This window comes from Nipponia nippon, unplaced genomic scaffold, assembly GCF_047370975.1.
Source record: "Nipponia nippon isolate SJK-2023a ecotype South Korea unplaced genomic scaffold, ASM4737097v1 scaffold_6, whole genome shotgun sequence".
NCBI classification, from domain to species: Eukaryota; Metazoa; Chordata; class Aves; order Pelecaniformes; family Threskiornithidae; genus Nipponia; species Nipponia nippon.
Window position 1 is genome coordinate 47,898,341 of NW_028262380.1, and position 26,045 is coordinate 47,924,385.

Sequence of the window (26,045 nt, forward strand, 5' to 3'; positions counted from 1 at the left end):
TGAATAAAACATCTTCCAAAAAATCCCATATACGTCAGCAGTAATGTAAAAGAAGCTAGAATAAAGTGGACACTAAAAAAAAAAGAACCAATTTTTTAATTTTAAAATATTTTGCTGCCACCTTCTGGAATTTAATAAAACAGGCATCTCAAATGTGTAACATGGACATAATTTAGCCTTCAACAGGAATTGCTAATGTTATTACAGAGAAAGAATACATACATTGCATCCTTATTATTTTTTAAATTCTAAACAAATATGTCCAATTTCATGTTCCAAAGAGAGTTGGAATAGCACAGATTCAAATTTAAGGCTTTTCTATGTGAATACAATAGAAAAAAAATACTGTGCATCAAGCATAACTCTCAACAAATGGCATGAATAATCAGCAGATCAAGCATTATTTGGTCATAAAGAAATATAGGTAAACAAAGCAAGGAGCTGCTCACAGATGATACATAAATATCAATAATTATTCAAAATTAATTGTTAGTTTAAGCCCAAGGTTACTCGTTAAAACTCAGGGCCTCTTTCCCCGAGGTCTGTTGTGGCCTTTGTGTCACTGCACTGCTTTTAAAATGTAACTCTACATAAATAAACAAGAGGCAAACGCGTCCTAAGGCTTTGGGCTCTGTCCTACATATTCTCTCCCTGTTCCTGTCAGAGAGATTTTCTTCTGCACAACACGTAAAAATGTAACGTGTTTTGGGAAAGATTAATACATGCAAATATAACACCAGTACAGAGAGTATGTCAGAAGTTCTTTATTATCACTAAGACAACTGAAGCACTAATCTTATTTTAGAAAAGGAGCAATCACAAGTATATGAACTGGAGGAAGAATAGAGTTGTCCGTATCTGTATGCGGTCCTGACACCGACAGGTTTTCTTCGATGCACGGGATCCACATTCCCAGAGCACCCTGGGGTTTGGTGGCCTCCATCCCTGCTCGTGCAGCGGACAGATGATCTCTAGGACAGCCAGCTCTGCAGGGAGGCGTGCTGCTGGGCAAGGTGCCTGCGCAGCTGGGGGCTCGGGCTTGCCCAGCGTGTGGCACAACCACCTCTTGGGGAAAGAAGGAGTACTGGGAGATGTAAACGCCAGGCGATTGACGCCAATGTCATTCCTTCATCTCTAAAATTTCATTCAGATTAATGCACAGGTGCCATGAGATTTTTCTTTTTTCTTCTAGAGAGCACTGAAATGAGCTTGTTCCTTATGGAAAGTGTTGTCCACGTCAGCACTTCAATGCTAAGTGGGAAGTTTTGCACGACTACCTGGCCGTGAGAGCAGGGCTGATGAACCCGTGTCACTCCTGCCTCGGTGGCATGTCCTGAGTGGCATACATGTACGTAGATCGCGTGGTAACGGCTGTGTGGGTTGTATGTAGGATATGGGCATAAATAATCAATCCTGTCGACTTCAGCGGACTGCTGCAGAGCATGGGTGACGTCTGACTTTGGCCCAGGTAAGAAAGTTGCTCAGCGTTGACAGAAGGCCCCAATTTTGACGCACAGACGTGCCTGGCCACTGCGGTCCCCTAGGGCGTGCGTGTGGTCATGGAAAACGGAGGCCTCGAGGGCTGGGGTGAGAGGCGGGAGCTCAGCCGTGGAAAGCTGAAGGTCAGGGTGCAACGGCTGCCGGTGACCCCGGCCGGCAGCCGCGGCCCGAAGGCGGAGACGCCCCGCCGGCAGCTCCCGGGCCGCCGCCGCCGCCGCCACCGCCCGCCCTTTACCCGTCTGTCCTGCGCGGCGGCGTTGCCAGGCGACGGGCAGTGCCGCGGCGGGCGGGGCGGCGGCGGGGCCCGGGCTGTCGGGGCGCCGGGAGGGCCGGCCCGGCGGGAGCGAGGGGCCGCCGCCATGTCGGGGGAAGGCGCCGGCCGCGGCGCGTCGGAGGTGAGCGGGGGCGGCGGCGGGCCGCGGGCGGGGAGCGCGGCCTGCGGGGCCCGGGGGCGGCGTCGGTGGCGTTGGCTGCGGACGGGTTTCTGCGGCTGTGAATACAGTAATTTGCTGTTAAAGACAGCACACACAAAAAAGCCGATTTGCTATCAAAATGAAAACTGGGAAGCAGGTTTCCTTCTGTGTGGACGCTAGAAGCATCCCCCCGTGCGTGACCTGGGAAACAGTGGCTCTAGCACGTGAACAGCCTGACTTGCCTGCTCCTGACAGGCCTGCAAAAGCGGCTCCGGCCAAAGGACCAGCGGTGGCCAACAGCAGGTGCCTCGGGAGGAGCGTGAGACCCGCGTCAAACAACCTGCTCTCAAGCCCTCAGTGGTTTGTGGCTCAGCGTCCTGCGACCTGGAGATACTGCGGCATTTCCTCATGTATTTTTAATCTCTAAGTGAGGCCAGTTGCTTTCAGAACCCCTGTAAACGTGGTGTGTCTGTGACGTCCTGCAGCAGAGAGTCCGAAACACCAGCGCTGGCTTTTGTGAGGTTCTGCCATGGTTTTGGAGCTGCTGCCTGCTTCAGGTTCTGGCGCTGCAGCGGTCAGCGACGAGGCAGTCCCTGCTCGCCTGCTCTGTCCCGCGTGACTGCGCAGGCCTCTTCGTCGTACTCTCGCTGATCAAAACGTACGAAAGGGGGGAAAAGGTGTCCCATGATGATACCATGTCATTATTGCAAATAATGGAGGAGGGATTTGCAAGATGCGTTTCTTATGAAGAAGAAATATAAATTAATGCATGGAGGGGTTTTTTAAACACAGAAAAATTGGGGGAATGATGATTGAGTGAAAACACTGCATTTTGCTTATCCTTCACAATAGTCTTCAGTTAAATGGGTTAATCTTTGTTGCTCCGTTTTACTTATGTATATGTGGAAGGGGGGAATTAGTGCTGAACTTGAAGAAGTGAATCTTCCCTTCTGTGTAAAGAAGTTATTTGTGAAACCATTTCAGGATGAGCTACAAGAAGCAGTTTCTGCTCATGCAGCAAGAGAGCAAACAGCTGAATACTCAGACGACTTTGAGAGCGATGAAGATGGCGTGTTAAATGGTAAGACACAATTAAATATTTTTCCTCCTCTTCTTCCCTTTCTTAACTCATTACTAGATCACAGAGAATGTTTGTGAGTAAATATGATTTAATCTTCCAAGATTTCATATTTTAACAACTTCTAAATCACTTAGTCCTCCTCTTCCAAGTTAGGAGCAGAATTCCCAGTGAAATCAGTGGTGCCAGCCTGCTAGACCAGATGCAGTTTGTGCTGTTTCCTACAGTTGTGATGCCCAGTTTTACTCCTTAACCATATCGTTTACACCTGGATGAGACAGTACTGTGAATGAAAGTGGACATGGGGAGAGAGAAAGCCATGTTGCTGTCTTACTGTTTTCCCAGTCTGGACAAGGAGCGAATAAGGGCTGCAGGACACACTACAGAGTGTGCTTGCCTGGCAGTGTACACAAACCAGGAACAGGTTTGATCTGGCTGTTTTTCTTGGGCCACGATGCATTTGGTATTTGATAGTGTTTATGTTCGGTCTAATGAGATTGGCGGAATGGCTCTTCTTCCTCCTGATATGGTGCTGCATGTGAAGGGAAATATGAATCTTAAATATCATAATGAATTTTTAAAAGGACTTCCTCTGTGTCCTATTTTTCATTCACATCTGAAACATCTTTTAAAAGCTCACGGTATGCTTTGATTTCCCTTTGCCGACAAGATTTAGAAAAAAACTCCTCCTACATTAAATGTTACTCAGCTATCATGACATTCTTTTGTTGTCTTCCTTGAGCATTTGAACTCTGAAATAAAGTCAATTAGAAATAACAGGCTACAGGAAGATAAAAATACTTTTGTTAAACATGTGAACGTCCACATTGGCGCAGGTATCTCCTTTGAGTGTCTTCTAGTAGATTTCAGATGGGACAGAAATAAAGAGAATAGAAGGTGAGGATGGATTCTGGTAACCAAAAGTGCGTAGCATTGTTGTTGACTTGCTTCCACTTCGTATGGCATTGGAAACATAGTTTTTTAGAAGGGATTTAAATTGCATGACGGATAAGAATTACCCAGTGAATATTTGAAATATCTTCTTTGGTTCGGGTCTGTGGAAAGAGATGACAGGAAAGGAAGCAGAATAAGGATCTAGTTTGGTGGCTTTGCAGAGATCAGAGGTGCAGAAAGATAAGTGCTCAGAGACTTAAGTCAGGAGAGTGTTATATGAAAAATAGTTTTAAATTATGGAAAAGATAGTTTCTGTGTCCCATTTTTTCCGGCTTGTCTCAAACGGAAGTTGATAATGTGCTATTTTCAGGTATTGGGAAAGAACTTAATGAAAGTAATTCAGGTGCTGAAAGCACTAAGAAATCAGTTGCTGTTGAGAGTCCTCTCTCAGATGATGATGCTTCACCAAAAGCAGATTTGGAAAACGAAGCTGCTGATGACTTGAATTTGTCCTTTCATGAAAAGAAGCTTCAGCAAATGATGCTTTTAGAAAGTGAAAACACACACGATATCAGAAAAGATGGTGAAGAAGAATGTTTGGAGAGTCAAAATCAGGGTGATGACAGAAAAAGTAATGAAGAGTGTTCAGCTGCTGAAGGAGTACCATGTGATAATAGTGAAAGTGACCACTGTAATGACTTGCCTAATCGTCAACTACAGAAAAAAAGAAATCAAGAGGAAAACAAACCAATACCAAAGCCACGGGTGCACAAAACAAGAAATGCTTCAGCATCAGGTGAAAAGAAAGCATTTGAGTGTTGTTGCTGCTACTTGCTTAGCCATATTACAGTATTTTAAAGTGCTGTAATTCGGGTTAATTTCTGTGTTAAGTATCAGCTCCTTTGGCTTGCAGGGAATTTATTCAATATTCTTACAAAACTACATGTTTTGATAACCGCCAGCTGCTGGAGGGTAAACTGAACCAGTGTGGGCCAAGTAGCAGGGGGTTCCTATTTGCCTTTTCCTTTCAGGAGATGAAAAACAGCTGTTTGGGTACTTAAAGTCCAGCTCTCCATCAGTGCATGTCCATAGAAGGTGTGGGAGGGCTGCAGAGTTGCCTCCTCTGCATGTGCATAGCACAGAAAGCCATATTCACAGTGTCCACAGCATCCATGCACCCTTTAATGGAAAGGTCCTTAAACAGGCATCCCTTCGCTATGACCAGTGAAGTTGGACGACAGTTTGCAAATATAATGTTGAAGTTGTGATGCTGAGACATCATGATGCTGTAATGTAATAGAATGTCAAAAAATGAGCTGTAACCAAAACATTGATGAATGGTAGACTTCTCATAATCACAAAGTTAAAACTTCAAATGATCTTTTACTTTGAAGGTACTGACCCATTTTGGATGTGTTGTCAAACACGTAAAAAAAGAACTTTAATGTTTCATTATAAGAATAGCTAATTCATTTTTAATATGCAAAGCAGAACTTGGAATTCAGCTAATTGACCATATGTGCTTTTACAAGTTTTAAATGTCAAAAGACTTCATATTTTTATCTACTTCTTAATATGGGAAGAAATTGTCCTGTTCGATGTTGAGAGAAATTTATGGCTGTTCATTACCTGTCTTGTAGATTACAACTTTGAAATTGGTAGAGCATGATTAGCGATACCAGCTCCCTTTTTTCTTTCCACATGATGGCACCAAAGTGCTAGATATTTGAATGTGCAGCAGGGTACCGCAGATGCCTCTCTTTCATGGCCAGTATGCCTGTGTAGTTTTAGACTGGCAGAAAAAAGTTGAAGTACTCTTTTTCTTCATGTGAATCTAAGTAGTGCAGTGATGCTAGCATAATGTTTTCAGTAAACAATCATTGTAAACTTCCTTGTATTAGATAAACTGATCCCTGTCCAACAGAGGAGGTGACTACCCGGAGATTAATTAGCTTTTTCTGCACCTTTGTTTTTTCTTGTGATTTACTGCATGGAAAAACTGTCAGTGCACTTGTAGGAATATTTTTGTGACCTCTTAGCTCTCTAAATTTCACATTAATTATGTAATTAGACTTTATGCAGCTGAGTGTGCTGAATGGGCATGGGGATTCTCCCATTTCCTGTAACAGATTTGTATGAACTAGGACTTAATAAGAAATGCTTCCATGGCAATGTGCAGAATTAGATATGCATTTCTATGTGGATCGGCATACCTAAAGAAAAAGGCAGGCAGAAAGCCATTGTATGGCTTGATCTTGTTGGTAGCAGGGCAGGGGGAACAAAACGTTAAGAAGATAGGGTTACTAAATAGGAGGAAGGTGAGGAGCCAGAGGATAGGAATCTGCAAGAAACCATTCCGTGGTGGTTCTGCTGCCCAGTGACTGCCTTAGGGAGGGAACGGAGACATCACAAAAGAAGCTAGAAATATACTGAAAGCCCTCTTCTTCAACGGCATTTCTCATGATGTCTCCTCCTATCGAAGGTTGTTCTGTTCTGCACCGTGTGGAGAGAAGCACTCTTCCCTCTGTATCTTCTCTAGTAGATAAAGAGACAAGCAGAATAGCAGAAAGTTTTTCTTACAACAGTGCTGTATTAGATATGTGCTTTCTTCTATATTTATGAAAACTCTTTCTCTCTAATTACAGATAAGCTGTTAAGTGTAGTTTCAATATATACACAGAGATATTAAATTGTCTATTTAGAGATTATATTAGAAGCTTTAAAACTTTCTTTAAACTTTCTGAAAAAGTGGCTGTAACTCTTTATATAGCTGTCTGTATATGGCCTCACTGTATTAAGAAAGCTGTGCTATTATTTAAATAGCTCATTTAACTGAAAATAGTTGAATCTAACTTGACAAAATAGTGTTCCAGACTAAAATGTCTTTAACAAGGCATAACTGAAACTATAATATTTATTTTCAGCTGAGAATATCAGCATTCTTTCATTAGATGGCTGTTATAAACCATTACCTCAACCAAGAAATATGTTGAGAAAAAGTGGTCCTGTGGAAGACAATGAGCTTAATAGGTCAGAAGGAAGAATAAATTCTAGAAAAGGATTGTCTTCATTTTCGGCACCATCATCCCTAACTACTCTGAATGCCCAAGTCACACCCAAGAAAAGATTGCTTGCTGAAAGCCCTGGTCCTGAAGTAAGAGGGTATATGTGTTGATTTTTTTTTTTTTTTACCATCTATATTGGAAACTTTTTAAACTAACTTTTATTTAGCTGACAACATTTTCTGAGAGAAAAGAGGACAAAAATAGGAGTGGGAAAACTATCTTTGCCAGTAGCAATTTTATGATGAGGGGCAGATAAGAGAACATCATTCTTTTTCTTTCTAACTAGAAACAGGATTTTATGATGGTTTGCAGCTTTATATGCTGATTGGTTTTATTTCTCCAAATGTAAAACAAGAATTATACTAGAGAGTTTTGAACAAGCATTCTGTAGAAGTATGATAAAGTCAAATTAAATTATTCTGATTTGTTATGAATTGCTCACTTTATTTGTCACTTTCTGATCTAAGGGTCCATGGCTAGAAAGTACTTCACCACCATTTTCCATTAATTTTACTTCCCACAATGAAAGATCTGGAGACTCCAACTTACTGATGTGTGGAGAAGCACCACCTGCAAAAGGTAGAACTTAGATACGTACAACCGAATAAATGTTATCATTTATACCTTAGCAATATCTAATGGTCCAATACAAGTCATCTTAAAAATCTAGCATTCTTAATTCCCTTCCTACTCTCTTTTAGTATCTTTCTCATGCCCTTGTGTCTCCTGTTCTGGTTTTGAGAATGGCCCAGCCTCATTCTTGCAGTTATGTCCAAGTATCATCCCAGGTATTGAGAAATCTGGCCCTAGAGGCATCCCAGAAATCGAGAGGAAGAGGTTAAAGTTTGAGAATTTAGTTTTTGTATTTTGATTTGTGTCAAGTGTATGCATCATTATCTAAGTGTCTTTGAGACTTAAATCATTTTAATTTCATTTCCTCTTATGCAGTCAACATGACTATGGTAAATCTTTCACTTCTTCCTGCACTTTTCCACAAAGGTTAATACAAACTAAGTAGCACTTTTCTATTTTCTTTTGATTTGTGAATCCTTAACAGTTCTTAGGGAATGTGCAGACCCTTTAAGAAATATCAAATCTGTGGGCTTCTCAGCAGTATCCATTGAACTTACCTTTCTTAGTACCCCTTTTTTTCAGACTGGTTACAAAAAATCCATGGACCCCAGGTTGAAAAACACTGGAATAGGCTGTTAGACACGTTTTTTAATTTGCTGAGAGGTAATTTGCTGTGTGCAGGACTGTAACAGGAAGGTAACATAAACTGTCAGATGCAGCAAGAAAAGTGCTGTCTGTATGGCCTGTGTAACGTCCATAGTGAGATAAGAGATAGGACTCAGCTAGAAGAATTTAGTGCAGAAAGGTGAACAAAAGTTGAAAAGTCAGGCAATGTACTGAGTAGTAAATAACAAATATGCTTAGATCCGTGTTTAATTTCAGTTCTTTTTTGTGTTTTGCTGCTACCTTAGACTAGAAAATTTGTTTGGTATAGCCTGATGCTTTTCAGCGTCGTTAATGAAACAATGTCCAAGGAGAGTTTGTATGGGGAAAAGGATATGAGCATCAGTGTATGGGAATGGGTAGATTCTCCAAGTGCAGGGACAGCATAAGATGAAGAGAATGATAAAGGTGGTGTTGTCAGGACAGAGGACATAGAAACAATGATATGGAGTCTGCAACAAAAGTGGAGGAAAAGGGATTGGAAACGATTGTTTAAATATGATGCTGAAGTGTGCAGGTGTAAGAATTCCAAGCTGACTGATCAAACTTGTATAGCTTGAACTGTCAAGAAAGGAACTACAGTAATAATACTTACAGGTTTTATGTAGCATTTTTCAGCTAACCATGGGAAGGTTAGTGTTTTGTATCCATTTTGCAGAGCCAAACTGACTTGCATGTGAAGTTCATGCTACAAAGTGCTCGTAGTCAGCAGTAAATCTGCTGTCTCCAGTGTCCTGTGCACTAAGTGCTACAGCTTAATTAGAGTTGTACAATTTCTGATGCCTACAGTTTATATACAGTCATACTATCTAGTAAGTGTAAAGTAAAATACGAAAGTTTACATTTCAACAGATAGAATATGAATCATATAAATTCAGTATTCTCCTTGTCACTTCAAACTTACCTTCATTATTGTAAATCTAGGTTAAATTTCTTAGATTGCCAGCATTGATATTCCGTTTTTCAGGTAAGTTGGAGTTAATCTCTCATCCACAACTTATATTTCTTTTAAGAATTCCATCAGAAAACTGTGGAAGACTATAATTTGGAATCTACCATGGCCTTCTCTGGTTTGTGTCTGAATTGTTTTACAAATTTAGATCTCCATATTAATGGCAGTTCAGATCTGATAAAAATGTTTTTTAAGTATTATTAATAAAGTGTTCCATGAATGACAAGTTCACCACTTAGGCATGCTTTTAAATTGAGGTGTTTTGTTTAAATCTCCACTGCAGTCTTTCTGTTATTTCCTTGTGTGTCCCATATCCCTGAAACACACCACGCAATGAAAGTAGTTTTTGTTACTTAAATTGTCGTACAGACTCCATTAGTAGTTTGCTAGATGTCAGAAGAGCTCTTGCTGTGATTGCAATGGCCCTTGATTTTGGTTTCTGCACTAGAACCATGTTTGGGTGGTGAGGCAGACGGGAAGTTTTGCCTGTCATGCTCACACATTCTATGACATTTGTTAAAGCTTCAGTTGCTACTCCAGTCTTACGTTTAAATACAGTGAAGTGAATACTCTTCTTATTAGTCCGTATAGTTCTTAGAAGGAAGTATACAGAAAATACATTATATTACATCAAATTTAGTAATATATTTCATAAACAGATGTTTTTAGTACAGAAATAACAATAGTGAGAAACAATGAAATTCTTGTTAATGTGTCCTCTCAATCCTTTTTCTCCTGTTAGATCAAGAGCAGAAGAAGACCAGCACCAGTGACTCGAAACTGGAGGACAATAGTAGAAAATCTCCTTCTGTGGTAGAAGTAATGATGACCACAATATATGAGAAAACAAAGAAATCCAAGAAGTCAACAGATGACAGTTCAGATGAAGCAGTGAAAATAGCGGAAGGGCAAATAGTAACTGATACAATACAGGAGGTATCAGCGAATGATCAATCTGAGCATGGGGACGCAAAGAACACTTCAGAGGACTCTGTCAAGGTATTATTCATATGTGTATTTACCATTGTTTAGAACAATGTCCTAGAAGCACAGTGAAAAGTTTTGCAAAGTTACTGTTGGTACCTTAAATGTGTAAAACTGTGTTTGTAAAGCTGACAACTTATTTCTGGCTTCCAGAGCTGAGGCTCTTATAAATTCTGTAGAGTTTTATGGAAGATGTGGGGAATACCTTTTACACAAGTCATTTAAACCAGATAAAGGTATTGAAACATGCGTTTTCCAATCTTTATGAAATACCCTTATCCGAGTGAAAATGTCAGATCTCTATTGTGAGGTTAGCTGAATTGGCATGAGCAGTGGATGAATGTTGGCAGAGGATGGAATCCATGGTGTGACTTGATGAGTGGATAAGATGCAAAGCACTTTATGCTTTATCATAACAAAGAAAATACGTAGATATATGTAACTGTTAAAGCTAAATATTAAAAACAGTTAAAAGAGTGTTGATATAATAACAGGGAAGCCCACTGCCCAGTCTGGTTCTTTTTATTCCTTTGTATTTTTAAACTATGGACTATACTTTAATGTAATACAAATAAACATTTCTAGGTGCCATTCCAAAAAGGTGCAGGCATTCTGAAAGTTTGGTTCGTTGGTTCAGTTTGGTTTTGTTTTACTTTCCTACCTTGTACTATACCCTTTCTATATTAGAGTGGCTTTCTTGCATATTTTTCTAACATCATAGAATCATAGAATATCTCGAGCTGGAAGGATCCATACGGATCATTGAGTCCAACTCCCAGCATCCTTGTTAGCTTGCAAAAATCTGTTTCATCCTGATGTCGTTCTGTTGCTTGAGAGACTATAATTTTACTTTTCCTCTGTGTTTCTTAGAAACTAAGTGAAACAAAGGAGAGAGCTCTACAAAACCCGAAAACTTCTTTATGTGACAGGTAAGAGAAGGATGCTATGTATCACAGTCTGCAGAGTGTAAGATGCATGTAAATGCCCTGACAATGCTGCTTCACTCTCATTTTCTGTCAGCATTGTCTTCACTGCTGACAGCCTCTGACCATCTGTGGAAAACAGTTTAGTAGATGTGGCATGTTGTTATAACCCTTGCTCAGGGTTACATAAGATGAGACTACGAGTCCTTTCCAGTGTCTATGATGAGTGTGTGCTACTGGATCCACCAATGAATCCAGTCCATGATGTCTTTACAAGTTTTAAGCTGTTTTGTAAAAGAAAGTATAAGGAATTTGTAAACAAATGTTTGGGCTGAACATGTTGCGTAGTGGCTTGTTTTGGCATTAGTAAAGCCCTCAAAAGAAAATGGGCTCCTTCCTCCTTTCCTTTTCCCCTGTCCGCAGCCAACTGCATGTAAAAACAGAATCACAGTAACTTTTGGTATACACTGAAATAAAAGGAATGCTACTTGGTATCAGCTACAATAAATGGACAGATCATTAATATGTTTGTGTCTTGGTATTTTTATAGGTCTCTGTCTTCTGCGCACTTAAAGAAAAAGGTGAAAGCTGTTCCATCGGCTACACCTATTTCATCTCAATATATGGGAACATTAAAGGTGTTGGAGGATAAACGTGTGCAGAAGAACAGTACAAAATTTGACAAAGCAGATAGTTTACGAGCAGCTGTTTTCCAGGTAGATCGTAAAAACAAATAAAAACTGAACAAAACAACCAACAAACAAAAATACATATATAAAGGTCTTGTTATAGGAGTCAACACTTCTTATTTTCTTGAAATCAGTATTTCTGAGTATATTCCTTGCATATGCTTACAGGTGTAATAATCCTTTCATTCTGTTGGCCATGCCTTTTCATCAAATTATGAACTAAAAAGCTAGATGAGAGGGACATACTGTGGTTCATAATTTATTGTGTCAGACTATTTTCAGACACATAGAATATTTTCATTTATTTCTACTTCTTCCTTAACATAACTAAGTGTGCAATTTAAGTTTCTTTCCCTGGTATGTTCTATTCAGCTGGCATTCAGGAAAAGTGAAAACAAGGATAATCTGTGTGGATTCTGTGTAGAATTTCATAACAATTAGTTTGTGGGTTCCAACAGATTTTTGCTACTAATCTGTGTGAGAAAGACTTTCATTAACAGATGCTGTTCATATTGGTATGTGGTTTTAATACTTGTTATGGTTCTAGAACAAAATTTAGAACGTCAAATCCATATTTATATTGTCTCCATAATTTGTAAAGGTAAAATAGGCTTCATTTATGACACTTGTATCTCTGAGCAGCATACCAAATACATAATTAAACCTTGAAAATTCAAGCCTGATTCTGCAAATGACTCGTAACACTTTATGGATGCCTGAAGTCTCTTATTCTCTTTAATTATAGGTATTTGCAAGAGAGACAATAAATGTAAATAATATTCCTATTTATCAAGTGATAAGACTCTTTATTTCATTCTTTTTTTTTAATGCTTACATTTTTGGTGGTTTTTTAAAGATTATTTTTTAAAGATCCTTAAGCTTTTTCATATTTTGTAGCTATGAATTTAGAACCTTAGTCTTCCACATTAGTTATTTAAGTAGCATATGGAAGAATTAAGAGTAATTTTGGTGGTCATTATATTTGTGCTGCTCCAATAATATTTGGTTATTTTAACAGAACTTTTTTAGTTATACCTTAAAAAGACTTTAAAAGTATAAAAGTCTTCTAATGGTTCTTACAGAATTGGTTGGAAAAGAAAAGGGTCTTTCTACTGGAATTAAAGAGAATTGAAAAGAAGAAGGCTGAAAACCTAAGGAACAATACTGAAAAGGTTTGTTTACATTCTTGTTTAAAAAGAAGTTGACAAACTATTAATTCTTTGAAGTATGCTTACCTGTGCTTTCTGCCTAATTATATCACTCTGCTATTCTAAGGCATCTGGTTTTCTCTAAATAGCATGAGGTGAGTTGAAACAGTAAATGGCATGTCACACTTGTTATGGTTGCTGTAAAGGGTGTGTGGCTGATGCTTCCCTACACATTTACGTAAGGTATGTTAAAAGTGTGCTTCTTAGATTAATTTTCAGGTTTGTTTACAAAGACCTTGGGATGCTCAGCCCTTCAGGTGTTAAGTTTTAATTTGTCATCTGTTAGAAAATGAGTTTGCTCCCTATCTCAAGCGATGCTTATCTACAGAGGACTGTATTTTGAATAGTACCATATACAATTCTTAGATTTGGCTTTTAAGTATTTAACATGTTTCACTTCTAAGCATTTAACATGTATTTCATATTACTCTACACATATATTGCAGGAGTAGTTTTTCTCATTCGATTAAGTTAAATTAAAAACGAGCACAGAAAAAAAACACTATATAGTTCAAATTTAATTTTGAGTATTACTTGGAATGTTGTCTGGAAATCAATTTCAATTTCTTTATTGCACCATCTAATCCTACATTTGACAATGAGTTTAAAGCATACTATTTCAATTATGGTTTTATATTTAAGTGTGTTTAAGTATAGACTGTTATTTTCAATCTAGAAAGAAGCTGTTAAAAGAGAGGAAGCAATTGCATCTTTTGAAGCCTGGAAAAAAAAGAAAGGAAGAGAAGCGAAGAAGTTAAGTGAAAAAAAGAAACTTGATGAACTTAAGAAAAAGAAAGCAGCAGAACAGAATGAGGAGAAAACAGAAGCAGCACAGAAGGTGATGTGAAATACATACATAAATGTCTGTTGTACATGGTTCAGGAGATTGTTGGGAATAATTTTCATAAATCCAGCAAGAAATGGAAATAAACTAGGTTCTAAAATCAAAACATGGTTAATTTTTGAAGACAGCTCATATTAGATTCTGTTCTGTTGGAAGTATGTAATGTTTATGTTTGCACACAAACAGGCATTTTTCCATATTTGAATTGCTCTTAACAGAACATAAAATAAACTCCATATAAAAACATTGGCAATAAACTATTACTTACTGGGAAAATAATTTATTCCTTTTTAGGAATAGTGATACCCACTTCTGAGCAATGCTACAAACAAATATTCCAAAATTGGCATGTGTAGAAATTACAAAAAACAATAATACAGAATAAGCAAGTAGAGTATTGACAAAAAGGTGAGGGGTAAGATTTCTAATGAATCTGTGGTTTTCCTTAGGCATTCGAAAAATGGAAAGAAAGAAAAGCAGAATGTTTAAGAGAGCAAACCAGAAAGGAAAAACAGTCTGAAAGAATCAGGAAGAGGAAAGAAGAGGAACTGGTTGCAGAGAAGAAGAGAGACAGCATGTCAGCAGTTGAAAAATGGTACTACTACACTGGGTTTTGGAATATCATAGTTTCCAAAATCTTTGCTTATAAATGCAATAGGTCTTCTGTGAGTGCTTTAACTGGGAGACAATGGCATGCTTGGGATCAGGCTCTTCAGTCCCAATGGAGAACAAGTATAACAATGAGAACAAGCTGTAAAGCTTCTTTCAGTTTAGTAACTTAAATGCTTTCCTCCCCAAAAGGCTACTAACTAAGCCCAGGCGGGAATGCTGCAACTGAAAGGTAAAATTCATGGAGTAGTATAATGTCTCATGTGATTAGTCTCATGCTTCATTACTAAGCCATAGGAAGGAAGGTAAATCTTTATCTTAAGTTTGGTGGAATACAATGTATGAATGTAGATATATTCAGAAGCAAATGAGATGTGTCTGCTGGAGAAATTCTTTGTTACTTTTACAAGCCAAGAGTTTTCACAGACCATGTGCAACTTACTATTACTCACAGAAGTTTTGAATCTCATTTTTTATATGATACCACATAAGGGAGAAAGTAGAACAAAAAAGGTGATGCCATAATAGATAGAATAGTAGATTCATTTATACCTTGGCGATATAATCTATAAAGACGGACTTTGAAGATTTTGAATATATATTCTCCGTCTTTTATTAAATGCGTAAAATGTCTCTTTTGACTCAATTTAGTTAATCAGTCACAGATGCAGCATTTAGTCTGTTATGTGACGATCTCCTGTTCTTCCCTCTCACTATACAGGAATGAAAAAAAGGAAGAATATATGAAGCAGAAGAAAGTAGAAAAAATCCTAGAGAGAAGAAAGCAAGAAATACAACAAGCAAAGAAGGAAGAAAAAAATAAAAAGGCTATGGAGGAATATGAAAGATGGCTGGTATTTTTTTTTTTTTGCACTTTGTCAAACTGAGAGAGATTAATGTAGTAATGAGTGTGAACACTTTTGTAGGGTAATACCCATTGTTTTTCATGCTGTTAGGGGAGAGGCCAGATGATGGCAGCATTACATAGCTAGTCCCCCAGAATTCTTGAGCAAAATGATGATAAGATACGGTGGGCTTGTTATTTAGCATACATTGAAAATATATTTTCCCTACCTAAGTGTCACAGAGTTTTGAATTTCATAGTTAGTCTTCATTTTTTGACATTCCATGTCAGGAGCAACCATCCCTGAAGGGCCAACTCACCCCAGCACAAAACCTGCAAAGCCAAGCAGCATCACCAGCTGCAACAGTGAGTGCATATACATTCAGGGAAGCATTTAAAGTGGAGACTTGTATACCTTAAAATTGATAAAAGCACTTGTAACAAGGTTTGAGATTATTTCCGTTTACTGGAAGGGGTATACTCTGATGCTCCCAGTTATATTTTTCCCACAACAGTGTACTTTAGTCACAGTTGTTAAGCAGTAAACTCATCTAGTACTCTAGTCCCAACAATAAGGCAGGTTTTTTTTTTCCTTGCTACAGAAATACAGACTAGAAGAGAGATCACTAATATTCTTAGTATATATTGTTTTCTTAAAGATGTGTGACTTGCTAGTTAAAGAAAAACCTGTGTTTTCAATCCTTACCTAGTGGCACAATCACTCATCATACTGACTTTCAAGGTTTTCTTAGTTTGAGAGTGTTTCTTCTGTTGTCTCTCTTCCTTGTGATTTCTGGCATGCATCCTGTACGTATGGTCTCTGTTGCCATTTATAAGAATGGGATCTTGCAACTCAGCTGGCTTAAGGTCCTTACAGGGATTCCTTTGTACTTTCAATAGCTTAAAAAAGTCTTTTCCAGAGTCTGGAGTGGGCTTTCTATATTTTTTTTGGGGGGGGGGGATAGATGAGAACTGAGGCAGGCAGATGTACAGGTGTGGGGCAGATTGTAAAAGGACAATCATCCTTTACTTGGCTAACTCAGAAATATGCAGTTACGTAAAACAGCAGGAGCCTCCATATTTTCCCTGCTCTCTATTTTCAAACCCTTTTAGTCTTAGGTTTAAGTCTTTTAAGATCTTATTTGACCTGGTCCCCTGTTGGAATACCTCTGATTTCTGTAAGCATTGGTAAGAGGTGCTTTCTCTGGTCCCCTTTGTCAAGTGATTTCCAGCTCACTTTTGTCAAATGATTAATGTCCAATCTTAGATTATTTCTTGCTTAGTCAATATTCCTGGTTCCCAAGGAAGGAAGTACTATGCTTTGAGTAGTAGCTAGTACTCTGTCCCGGTATGCTCCGCTTACTGCGACTATCCTCAGTTAGCATAGTTGTACCAAAGCATGAATGTTACCTCTCATTGTACATTTGACTTCCTTGCTGTCTTGGACTCTGTACGAAGGTAAAAAAAATTATACCTTTTTTGGGGAATTAAATATGCTGCCTAGCACAGGCTCCACTGCTCAAACTATGTATAAATTCCTGAGGTCATCACTTCACTTCGGTGGGATTATTAATATAAATTTTAGTAGTTGGCAGAATGACCAGATCTAAATGGATGTATGTGTGCCGACATGAGAGGAGCAGTTCGAAAAATAAGCAGGTGTTGGAGGATGTGATAGGTACTGAATTGGTTGGCAGAGGTACCTCTAAAATTATGTTTTTCAGTATCTATGTGCAAGTGTTGACTGATGTGTCTCATGCCCAGTCTTCACATTTTTACTTTCTGAAATTGTGCTGTTTTTTGCAGCTAACACACTTTTTATTTGAGAAAGCGTATCGGGCAATGGCTCTGTCATTGTGTTTGGCCAGAATATTATCTCACTTTGCATAGGAATAGAGAAAATACACACCTTCAGTGAACTGCAGGAGAGAAACGCCTATAAAGTTGTCAATGTATTATGAAGGGAACTAAGGTGGTATCTGCCTAGAGGTAAATAAACAGGGATCAAATCTGACAGGGCAGGATTGTGGAAGTCTTTTAAGTGTATTATTTCAAATAGGATTTTTGTTTGAAGGGAAATAAAATAGGAGTAATATAGTGGGAAACATTCTAATATGTTTTCATTTAACATTCAACAGAAAAAGTGTGTAAATTCATCCTCAGCTGAACCAGGTGTTGACCATAATGCATGGGTAAAACAGACATAAAAATCTCCTTGTAATTCTTCTAAAATGTAAGAAATATTCTGCTTTTACGTTAATGGAAATTCTATTACTTATACTTCTAGAGGTCATTGTGTGCATGTTTGATAACATAAGTGCATAGAGAAGATTACTTTTTAAGCATGAAAATAAATGCCCCGAAAAAGGCTATTAACACTTGTAAGATGCTAACATAAAAAGGATAATCTTGAGCTGAGGTACTTTAGTATTGCTGAGGAAATTTAAGCTTCTGATTTTGTTTTGTTTCTTTCATAGTATTTGCCTCTTGGCTACTCACCAAGTACTCTTCAAGCCAGTCTAGATGTTTTGCTTGATAAGTGATCATTTTTTACTTAATACAGACTACCAGTGTCTGACACTTGTCATTGATGTGCACCTATTCTGTGGAGTAGAAGGTGGAGAAGGATCGTATAGTTTATAATGACAGTCAGTTGTTTCCATTATTTTTGAGATAGTAATCTTGATACCTGTTTTCTGTAGAGAAAAGTAAGTATCCTAGATGTGTTATGTTCTCCATTTTATGTGGTAAACATTAACCTAGTATGAGTTGATCAGAAGTAAGGCTGCTCTCAAATAATTCTCAAAGACCAGCATAGTAAGGTTGAATGCCCTAGAAGAAGTTTGAAATTTTACCTTGAGTTTGAGCATGCTCAACACCTATTTTTGGCATTCTAAAGCTGTTTAAAAAGATCAGGAAATGATGTACTGGATGGGTCTCATGGATTTGTTGCTTTTCTGGGTTAGAAAGAGCTGACGTGGGCTATTCATTTCATGTGGTTTAATAAGATCTATCTGAAAATACTTTCTATATTGGAATTTTAATCTCAGGGCATTGCAATATGTTAGAAATAAGGCTGTTATTGTTGTTCCTCTTAAATGTTGTAAGGCTTCTGTACTATCTAAAATTCAATTATTATGTGGCAGTCATACTGCTAAAGAATGTGATCTTCCTAGAATTTTGTAAGTGAAAAATGTATTCATCTTACTAGGCTATTGAGTAGGAAACTTCCACAGAGAAATCAAGCCATACAATTGAGTTGATCTAGTGTATGACAAGCTACAGTTATTGTTTTCATCTTTCACTATTTCTGTTACTCTTCTTCTGTTAGTACAAATAGCATCTTGTTTATTATTTTAGGGAAGATTTGTATCAGTATTGTCTTGTGAGAACACAAACTGTGGTTAGGACTAGAACAAAAAGCTTTGTATGTGTTGAAGGTGGGGAAGAAGCCAGTAAGTCTTCATGTCAAATTTAATCTTATAAAAAACAGTTAAATTAACTCAAGACTCTTTTCTTGGCACTGGGATACATTCATGAAAATGGGATCTTCAAACCCAAATATTCAAAACTGAGACATGATTAAAAAATCCAAAGCAACTTTCATTCCCTTCCTGGGTGGGCGTATGCTTTGTCTTTGGTTTGGGTTTTTCATACGTGAGTCTGTTGTGCAACATGTATTCAGTAAAGAGTGCTTTATAAACATAAAATATGCACATTTCTTTGTAACATGTAACACGTGATTTCTCAAATAGTTGCCAATACTGCTTCAGTAAGTCCTATTTTTAATGAGTTTTCACTTACCTGTCTTGATGTGTCTTTGAATTTCAAATACAGGTTCAGATTCTAAGATTTGTAGAATATAATTTTTTGTTGTAAAAATAAATAGGCTGGATATGTACAAATACCCCAAAACAGGAACATGAATCATACATGTGTTCCACTATAGAACACATTGTTCCCAAGCTCATCTGTGCTGCTTGCACATATCTTGTCGTCTTTTCTGAAAAATATCACTCATAATGCAGGCTCCTTTCCTCTTAGGGTACTAAGGGTAGAGTTCCCTTTAAGAAGTCCTGAAAAAAATACCTTGAACTTGTTCTAAAGACTCAAAGCCACTAGTTGTGTTCATCCGAGGAAGATCTCTATGGAAGGAGAAGGAAGGCAAAAGTGTAGGATGACAGAGAAGAGTCAGAATCTTACAGTGCTACAAGCCCAGTTTGTCTCAATTGCTCCATATAATCCAGAAAGGTACAGTTTGTACGGAGAGATAATATTTTTTATTATACTAACTGTGATGAACCTTTGTATCACTTGTTTTAGTAAAGGGCGTTACTTCTCCATGCAAACCTTGCCTTGCTTTTAATCAGCTTTACTAGTAACATCATGAAATAATTGTGTTTATTTAGCCAGACCAGACATTCCTAACTGAATTGGATCTTCATTTATGTTAACAAAGAACTAAAGGGCACAGATTAAAATCACATTGATAGGATTGAGGTTGCAGTGCATGTTATGCTTTTTTAAATTTTTGTACGTATCACACGTATAGCTAGCATTAGTACAGTTCGTATTAATGTACAGTTTGCACATGTGTTAAATGAGAGAAAATTTCCACTCAAGCTCCCTTTTTTACAATAACGCTTCTGTCCCCATTTACCAGTCTACTCCCTTAGCCACAGTTACTTCACTATTTCTCTTCTTACTTATGAATAACAGGCAGACACTGGAAGGATCTTGGGAATTTGAGGACATACAGTGTCCCTCAGAGGGACGGGATCATGGCTTATCTGAGAGTGCCTGTTATCTTACAGTTACCTTCAAGGAGCAGTACTTCCACTGCAATGCAGTTCATACATGTGAAAATATGAAACACAGGGTGTTTCAAAATACTGGCCGCTAGGCTGCGAAAGAGGAAAGGACCAAGGTTGGATTTGGCACAACTGATGATGGTTTTAAGCCTGCATATCCACATTGCATCTTTACTACCAATGGTGTGTATGCCAGTTGTTGGTCCTAGGAATGAATGCACTGCTCATGTGCCCGAAAGCCAGCTGCTCAAGGACCTTTTATCCACCTGTCAAGTGGGGTACTGTGATACCTTCTTCCATAATGTCAACCTTGGTTCCACCAAGAGAGAAACTCCTTTAAGTCAGTAAGTAGTGTGCTCAAGCATGCACCGCAAACCTGCCAAGTATGATACAAGGAAAATTTGCACCTATAAAGAACTCTCCAGTGTACTAAATTGCTAATGCAGACGCAGCCTTAGATACTGGTCCTCACAATGGTGAAATGGCAGTGATCTTTGCAAAGAAGAATTCTTGTTTCATATAGAATAGAACAATACAAAATTCAAAAATAATTATAAATAATTGCAAATTATGTTTTATTGACGGGTCCCTTCAAAATAATTACTTAATCAGGCACAAAAAGAATATTGCAAGTATCTTGCTTATCCTTCATCATCCTAAATGCCCATTGCTGTTTGAAACAATAGAAAATATCATCAGAACCTTGCAGTGTTTGTAAGTTAGATATTTGTTTATAATTAAATTGTTTAATTCCCAGTTTGTTCTAGTACGTGGCAAGTGTGATTTAACAAAGATGTATCAATGTTCTCATGTAATGAGAACAACATATTTAGCATTGCAATTTAGGTATCCTCTTAATGAAAAGAAGTAATTAAGATGAGACTAATTATATATAAGACAAATACAGTACCTAATCCACTAGGCCTTCTGTTGGGCTTTTTGGTTAGATAGTGCACAAAACCAGCCCATCCTTGAGACAGTCGCCTTAATCGCAAATGACATCAAATGTGCAGCTGCTTGGGTTGCATTTTGCAGTATGTGTGACTGAATCCCTAAAAGGGATGCGCTAAGCTCCAAAAGGCAAATCTCCATTGCATGTTAACTTCTCATTTTACCCAAGAAATGTATAATAATTGTAACCTTTCTGTTGGTGGACTTGTTTTTTTGGTTTTTTTGTTTGTTTTGTTTGCTTGTTTGTTTTATGGTTTGGGTTTTTTTGATATATCTTTTTATTCTCAGGAAAAGAAAGAGAGGAAAGAGCAGCTTGAGAAGAAGCAAAAAAAGTTGCAGGCTGTCCGTGGGGATGAAGCGCCTTCTCCCTGGAGTCCACCTGGCAAAGTCACATATTCAAGGCATTACTGAGCAGCCTGTTGCCTTCTATGAGAAGAGATGATCCACAAAGTTCTGACAATGGCTAGTCATTATTTCAATAACAGCTGATTTTCACTGAATCCATAATAGATGTTGCATCCTTTCTTCTTGGTTTATTTTCTCTTTGGAGTTTAAATAGATCAGTTGTCCCTTTCCATTGCTTTAGAAAATGTACTATTTTTTGTAATTCCACATTTAACTTAGTTTTGCTAAATCCCATGTTACTTCGTTCCTTCTTGGTGAAAGTGTATATTAAGGATACATAAGGCTGGACTCTGGCATTTTTTTCACCTAATAAGTAGCAGAATGGTTATCTTTAAGTTACTAGGCCACACTGCTGGGGAGTTAAGTCTGGAAGAAATGCTTTGTGAAGGGGGGGTGATGGGCAAGGAGATGCTGGCTCTCTTGTGGTGACAGAAAGAAGACAAAAGGCTAAGCAGTATGGTAGGGGGATGTCATTTTCATACATGAAGAGACAAGCTACAGAGAACATAATATAATTCTTAGATTATGTTACATTATGAAATATTAAAAAAGCTTTTAAATTAAAACTGCCTTAAGCAGAAACAGGATTTCATCGGGCCAAAAAATGTCAGCCATGTGATGGTACAAAAAAATTAAACTGGAATCCGTATAATGTAAAATGATCCAGGACTAAGTAAGACTGTAGCTGTTAATTCTATTTCAGGTCTTCATATACATTCCATAGATTTCCTGCTTCCTACAAGAAACAGCAGTTTTAGAGGCACGTTTTGAAGTTCACACAAAATCTTATATAAAAACTGCAAGGGCAGAACCAGTGGTACTCTTACGAGGCGACCTTAGCCACTGAAAACTATTTTTTTGGAACTTAATTTAAAGACTTGTGTGGTTGTTTTTACATGATCAAGTAAATCCTTCCCAGACATGTTTTTCTCATTGCTAATGAGCTAGCTGCTGTAGTAAATTATTAAAATTTCTTGTGGTTTTTTTTTTTTTTGTGGCTATTTGCCTCACTATTTTGGAAACAATGGCAAGACTATGTATCTTTAGAGATCTTCAAATCTCTTGTTTGCCTACTGTCTAAATTCAAGATGTTACTTATGTTTGTGTTTTCTTATTTGAATTTTAATAATCAGTCCAGATCAGATTTGCTCCTCAAGTGTGTATTCTTAAAAAAAAAGGCAAAACCAAAAACAACGTCGCCAAACAAGAAGTAAAAAAACCCTAGTCTTTAAGTTATAGATGTATTTTCTCAAAGGAGAATCTTGCTTCTGTTTAGACTGACAGCCTCCTTGGGAAGTCAAAGGAGCATTTGAGCAGTAGACTTGCCTTTTTTGCTTGAGTCCTGTGCTGTTCATAAATCAGTGAGATACTCATTAATTCTGTGTTTCACATAACACTGGGGCATCTCCTCAGAAAAGAAAAACCACAAGACTGGCAACCTGATGGATTTCTTTAGTTTCCTGATGTTTCTTGCTTGTTTTTTCACATTTTAGTGAGAGCCACTGAGGATTTAGAGGCATTTGTTTTGGCCATAACTGTTTCTATTGCCAGAATGCTGTACAAGTGAAATCTATTGCCGGTATGTATGTAAAAGTGAAATCAGAAGGATGTCTGTTCTGTCTCATTGTTGAATATGGTCCTGTTCGTTATTGTTAGTATGAACTCTAGTTCTGTGAATTCGTAATTCCGACCTTTTGCAAAGTTTATGACAGGCAGAAGCGGGTGCTAGAAAGCAAAAAGATACATTTGTTAGAACAGTAGCTAGTGGTATGGTTACCATCATTAACCTAATTTCAAGTGTAGAGGAAGAGTTGTAAGATATACAATATTTCTGTTGCATATGATCTATTGACAGTGTCAAGAAGTATTTGCTAATCTTGAGAATAATGGTGAGGTGTCACTAGTAGTTGTGCTGGATTTGTGTACAGCCGAATCATCTGACAGATCAGATTTGATCCGTTGTGAGGAGTGGTTGCACGTTTGATACGGCTTCTTCTAGATTATGAAGTATCTTTATTGTAGGTTCAGGTTTGAGTATGTTGCCTGGTATTTTACACTGCGTGTCTCGACTTCCAGTTGCCTTGCATGAACCTTGTTCGTGGTAGCCCTGTTGTGTAATGGGATTTTTGAGCAGGTCTCTGCTTGTCCTGCCTCTTGATCTAGTTCTTCCTCAAAAGACAATTGCACTGGACCTGGCTTTTATTCTTTAATTTGTTTCTAGCCTTCTGTCACTGGGCTGCTCACCCAGGAATGTTGTGGCTGGAACAGTTTTTGTTCCACTAAAGAGTGGAAGAGAAGCTAGGGACGTTCATGACACCCATCCTTTGATTATATGCAGTCTGCAGGTAATTCCCACTTGATGTCTTCCAGTGGACCTTAGTGACAATAGTGACCTTTTCACCCCTTCTGTGTGACTCAATTTCTGCAAAGAGTCATCACTCAAATGCTGAAATTCTGGATAGGGCACTCAAATGCTGAAATTCTGGATAGGGCAGCGTTCATACAGGTTCATGCTAAGCACATTGTTTTTCATTTGGGCAGAGGAAGACATTGGCCAAGAAGGGGAGAGGGCAGGAGGAGGCAGTGGAGTGCTGGCTGGAGCTTTCAGAAGCACCCTGAGGCCTGCAGTCTGCTCTTGCAGAGCCCCTGGAGTCTGGCTGTGTTCCTAGGCCATTGCTGGTTTTTCTTGTAGGCTGTCTTCATAGTAGTACCCACGCTGAGCTTCCTGCACTGCAGTGCTGCAGTACATTGCATTACCGCAGAACTTCCCAGTTAGGGAATCCTGCACGTTAGGTTTTTTGGAGAGATCCAGCAAATCCAGCTTGTTACCTGGCTTAAGCCAGGCGCTAGCAGAGATCATAGAATCATAGAATGGTTAAGGTTGGAAAGGACCTCTGAGATCATTGAGTCCAACCGTTAATCTAACTGCCTGGTCCACCTCTAAACCATGACCCTAAGCACCACATCCACACATTTTTTGAATACATCCAGGGACCGTGATTGCATTACTTCCCTGGGCAGTCTGTTCCAATGCCTAACCACTCTGTGAAGAAATTTTTCCTAATATCTAATCTAAATCTCCCGTGGCACAACTTGATGCCATTTCTTCTTGTCCTGTCACTTGTTACTTGGGAGAAAATAGCGACCCCCACCTCACTACAACCTCCTTTCAGGTAGTTGTAGAGAGTGATAAGGTCTTCCCTCAGCCTCCTCTTCTTCAGACTAAACAATCCCAGCTCACTCAGCCGCTCCTCATAAGACTTGTTCTCCAGACCCTTCACCAGCTTCATTGCCCTTCTTTGGACGCGCTCCAGCACAGATACTGCAGACAAGTGAAAACAGGGCTTTCATAAACTCTAGGTCTGGCTCTGACTGTTACCTCATGGCAGGTCAGGCATTTTTTCCAGCAGTAGTGGTATCACAATGACAATTTTGGCATCCAAAGAGAAAGCAGAATTCACTGCCTACAGAAACGTTCAGGAAGTTGAGAAGAGCAGCTTCAGTGGGCAATCTAAGAGATAGGCTAAAGTTACAGATACCAGCAGGAGAGAGGTAGCAGAATTACAGCACAGGCAGAATGCAACAGACCTGCCAACTCAAAGTTAACCCACCGAAATTTTATGGCAGAAAAAAAATTGAATTAATTCAGGCATTTAGGCTAGAGCAGTGATGTGCATCATCTGTCTGCTAGGCTTCTAGCACTTGGAGCCTTGAATTGAGGTTTAGTGTGTCAAAAAACTATAGCTATAATATCATGGGAAGATGAAATACGTAGCAGACAGCAGAGTTTGCTGTACAGCTGTCATGATCAGATCAGGACAGTCTGAGGCAAAGTATGTAGCCTGTGTGAAATGAATCGTCTGGATCTTTCTTTTGGCAGTGTCCGGCTAGAGCAAGTAAGGCAGGTCCCTGCGCTGACAGGCTTATAGTTGAGGGGTGCAAATGAAAAGGATGGTAGAAGTAGAGGCAGAGCTGGAAAAGGGTTTGTCATGTGCTTGTGCCTAAACTGGGTGCTGCATCCTTACTTGCTTTAAGGCTTTAGATGATTGGATAGAAAATTTTTGACAGAAGATCGAAGCAGGAAGATGTTGGTGACATCTTTCAGAGGAGTGATATACCTGACGCTCACATAAATTCAGAACTTTTCAATTAGAAAAAAATACTGAATAGCCATAGACATGGAAAAACAGTTGCTACAACTCTGTGTTTAACTTTTATAATAAAATTTTGGGAACTTTGTCTAATTTTACATTGTAAAAACTTGGACATGTTACAGCATGATGCAAATGTTGTAGAAAAAATAGAGCTGAGAAATATGAACATATGTACATTAATTTATAAAAATGTACGTGTATCTGTAAATCCTGTTAATGTTTATTGATGACAGAGGGAAAATATTTTGTTATTTAATAAAGTATATTTTAGTATAATATCCTCAATGTTTTCATTCAGATCCTAGGATACAGATCTTTATTTAAAGGCTTTAATGCATGTAAATGAACTAGACAGTGTCCCTAAGCACAAGCTATTCTTGCATTGTTAATATGACAAACAGACAGGGAACTATATCCCACTGAAGTCAGAGCTTCTGGCACTACAGCTCTCTCCTCCGTCTCACTAACACTCCGTTTTGCTTGCT

The 26,045-nt window shown here is 38.5% G+C and overlaps 1 protein-coding gene across 2 annotated transcripts; it reads left to right on the forward strand.

Annotated features, from left to right (window-relative positions):
- Positions 1–1,797: 1,797 nt before the first annotated feature.
- MAP9 (microtubule associated protein 9) lies at positions 1,798–25,777 on the forward strand. Of its 2 annotated transcripts, XM_087736593.1 has the most exons (13): positions 1,798–1,895; positions 2,898–2,994; positions 4,256–4,681; positions 6,810–7,039; positions 7,418–7,529; positions 9,881–10,137; positions 10,993–11,051; positions 11,596–11,761; positions 12,817–12,906; positions 13,619–13,780; positions 14,236–14,381; positions 15,117–15,249; positions 21,290–25,777. In XM_087736593.1, the coding sequence occupies exons 1-13, from the start codon at positions 1,860–1,862 to the stop codon at positions 21,410–21,412; spliced, it is 2,037 nt and encodes a 678-aa protein (XP_087592719.1). In that variant the 5' UTR covers positions 1,798–1,859; the 3' UTR covers positions 21,413–25,777. The 2 variants fall into 2 exon arrangements, with proteins under 2 accessions (XP_087592719.1, XP_087592720.1); XM_087736594.1 differs by lacking the exons at positions 6,810–7,039; positions 7,418–7,529.
- Positions 25,778–26,045: the final 268 nt, after the last annotated feature.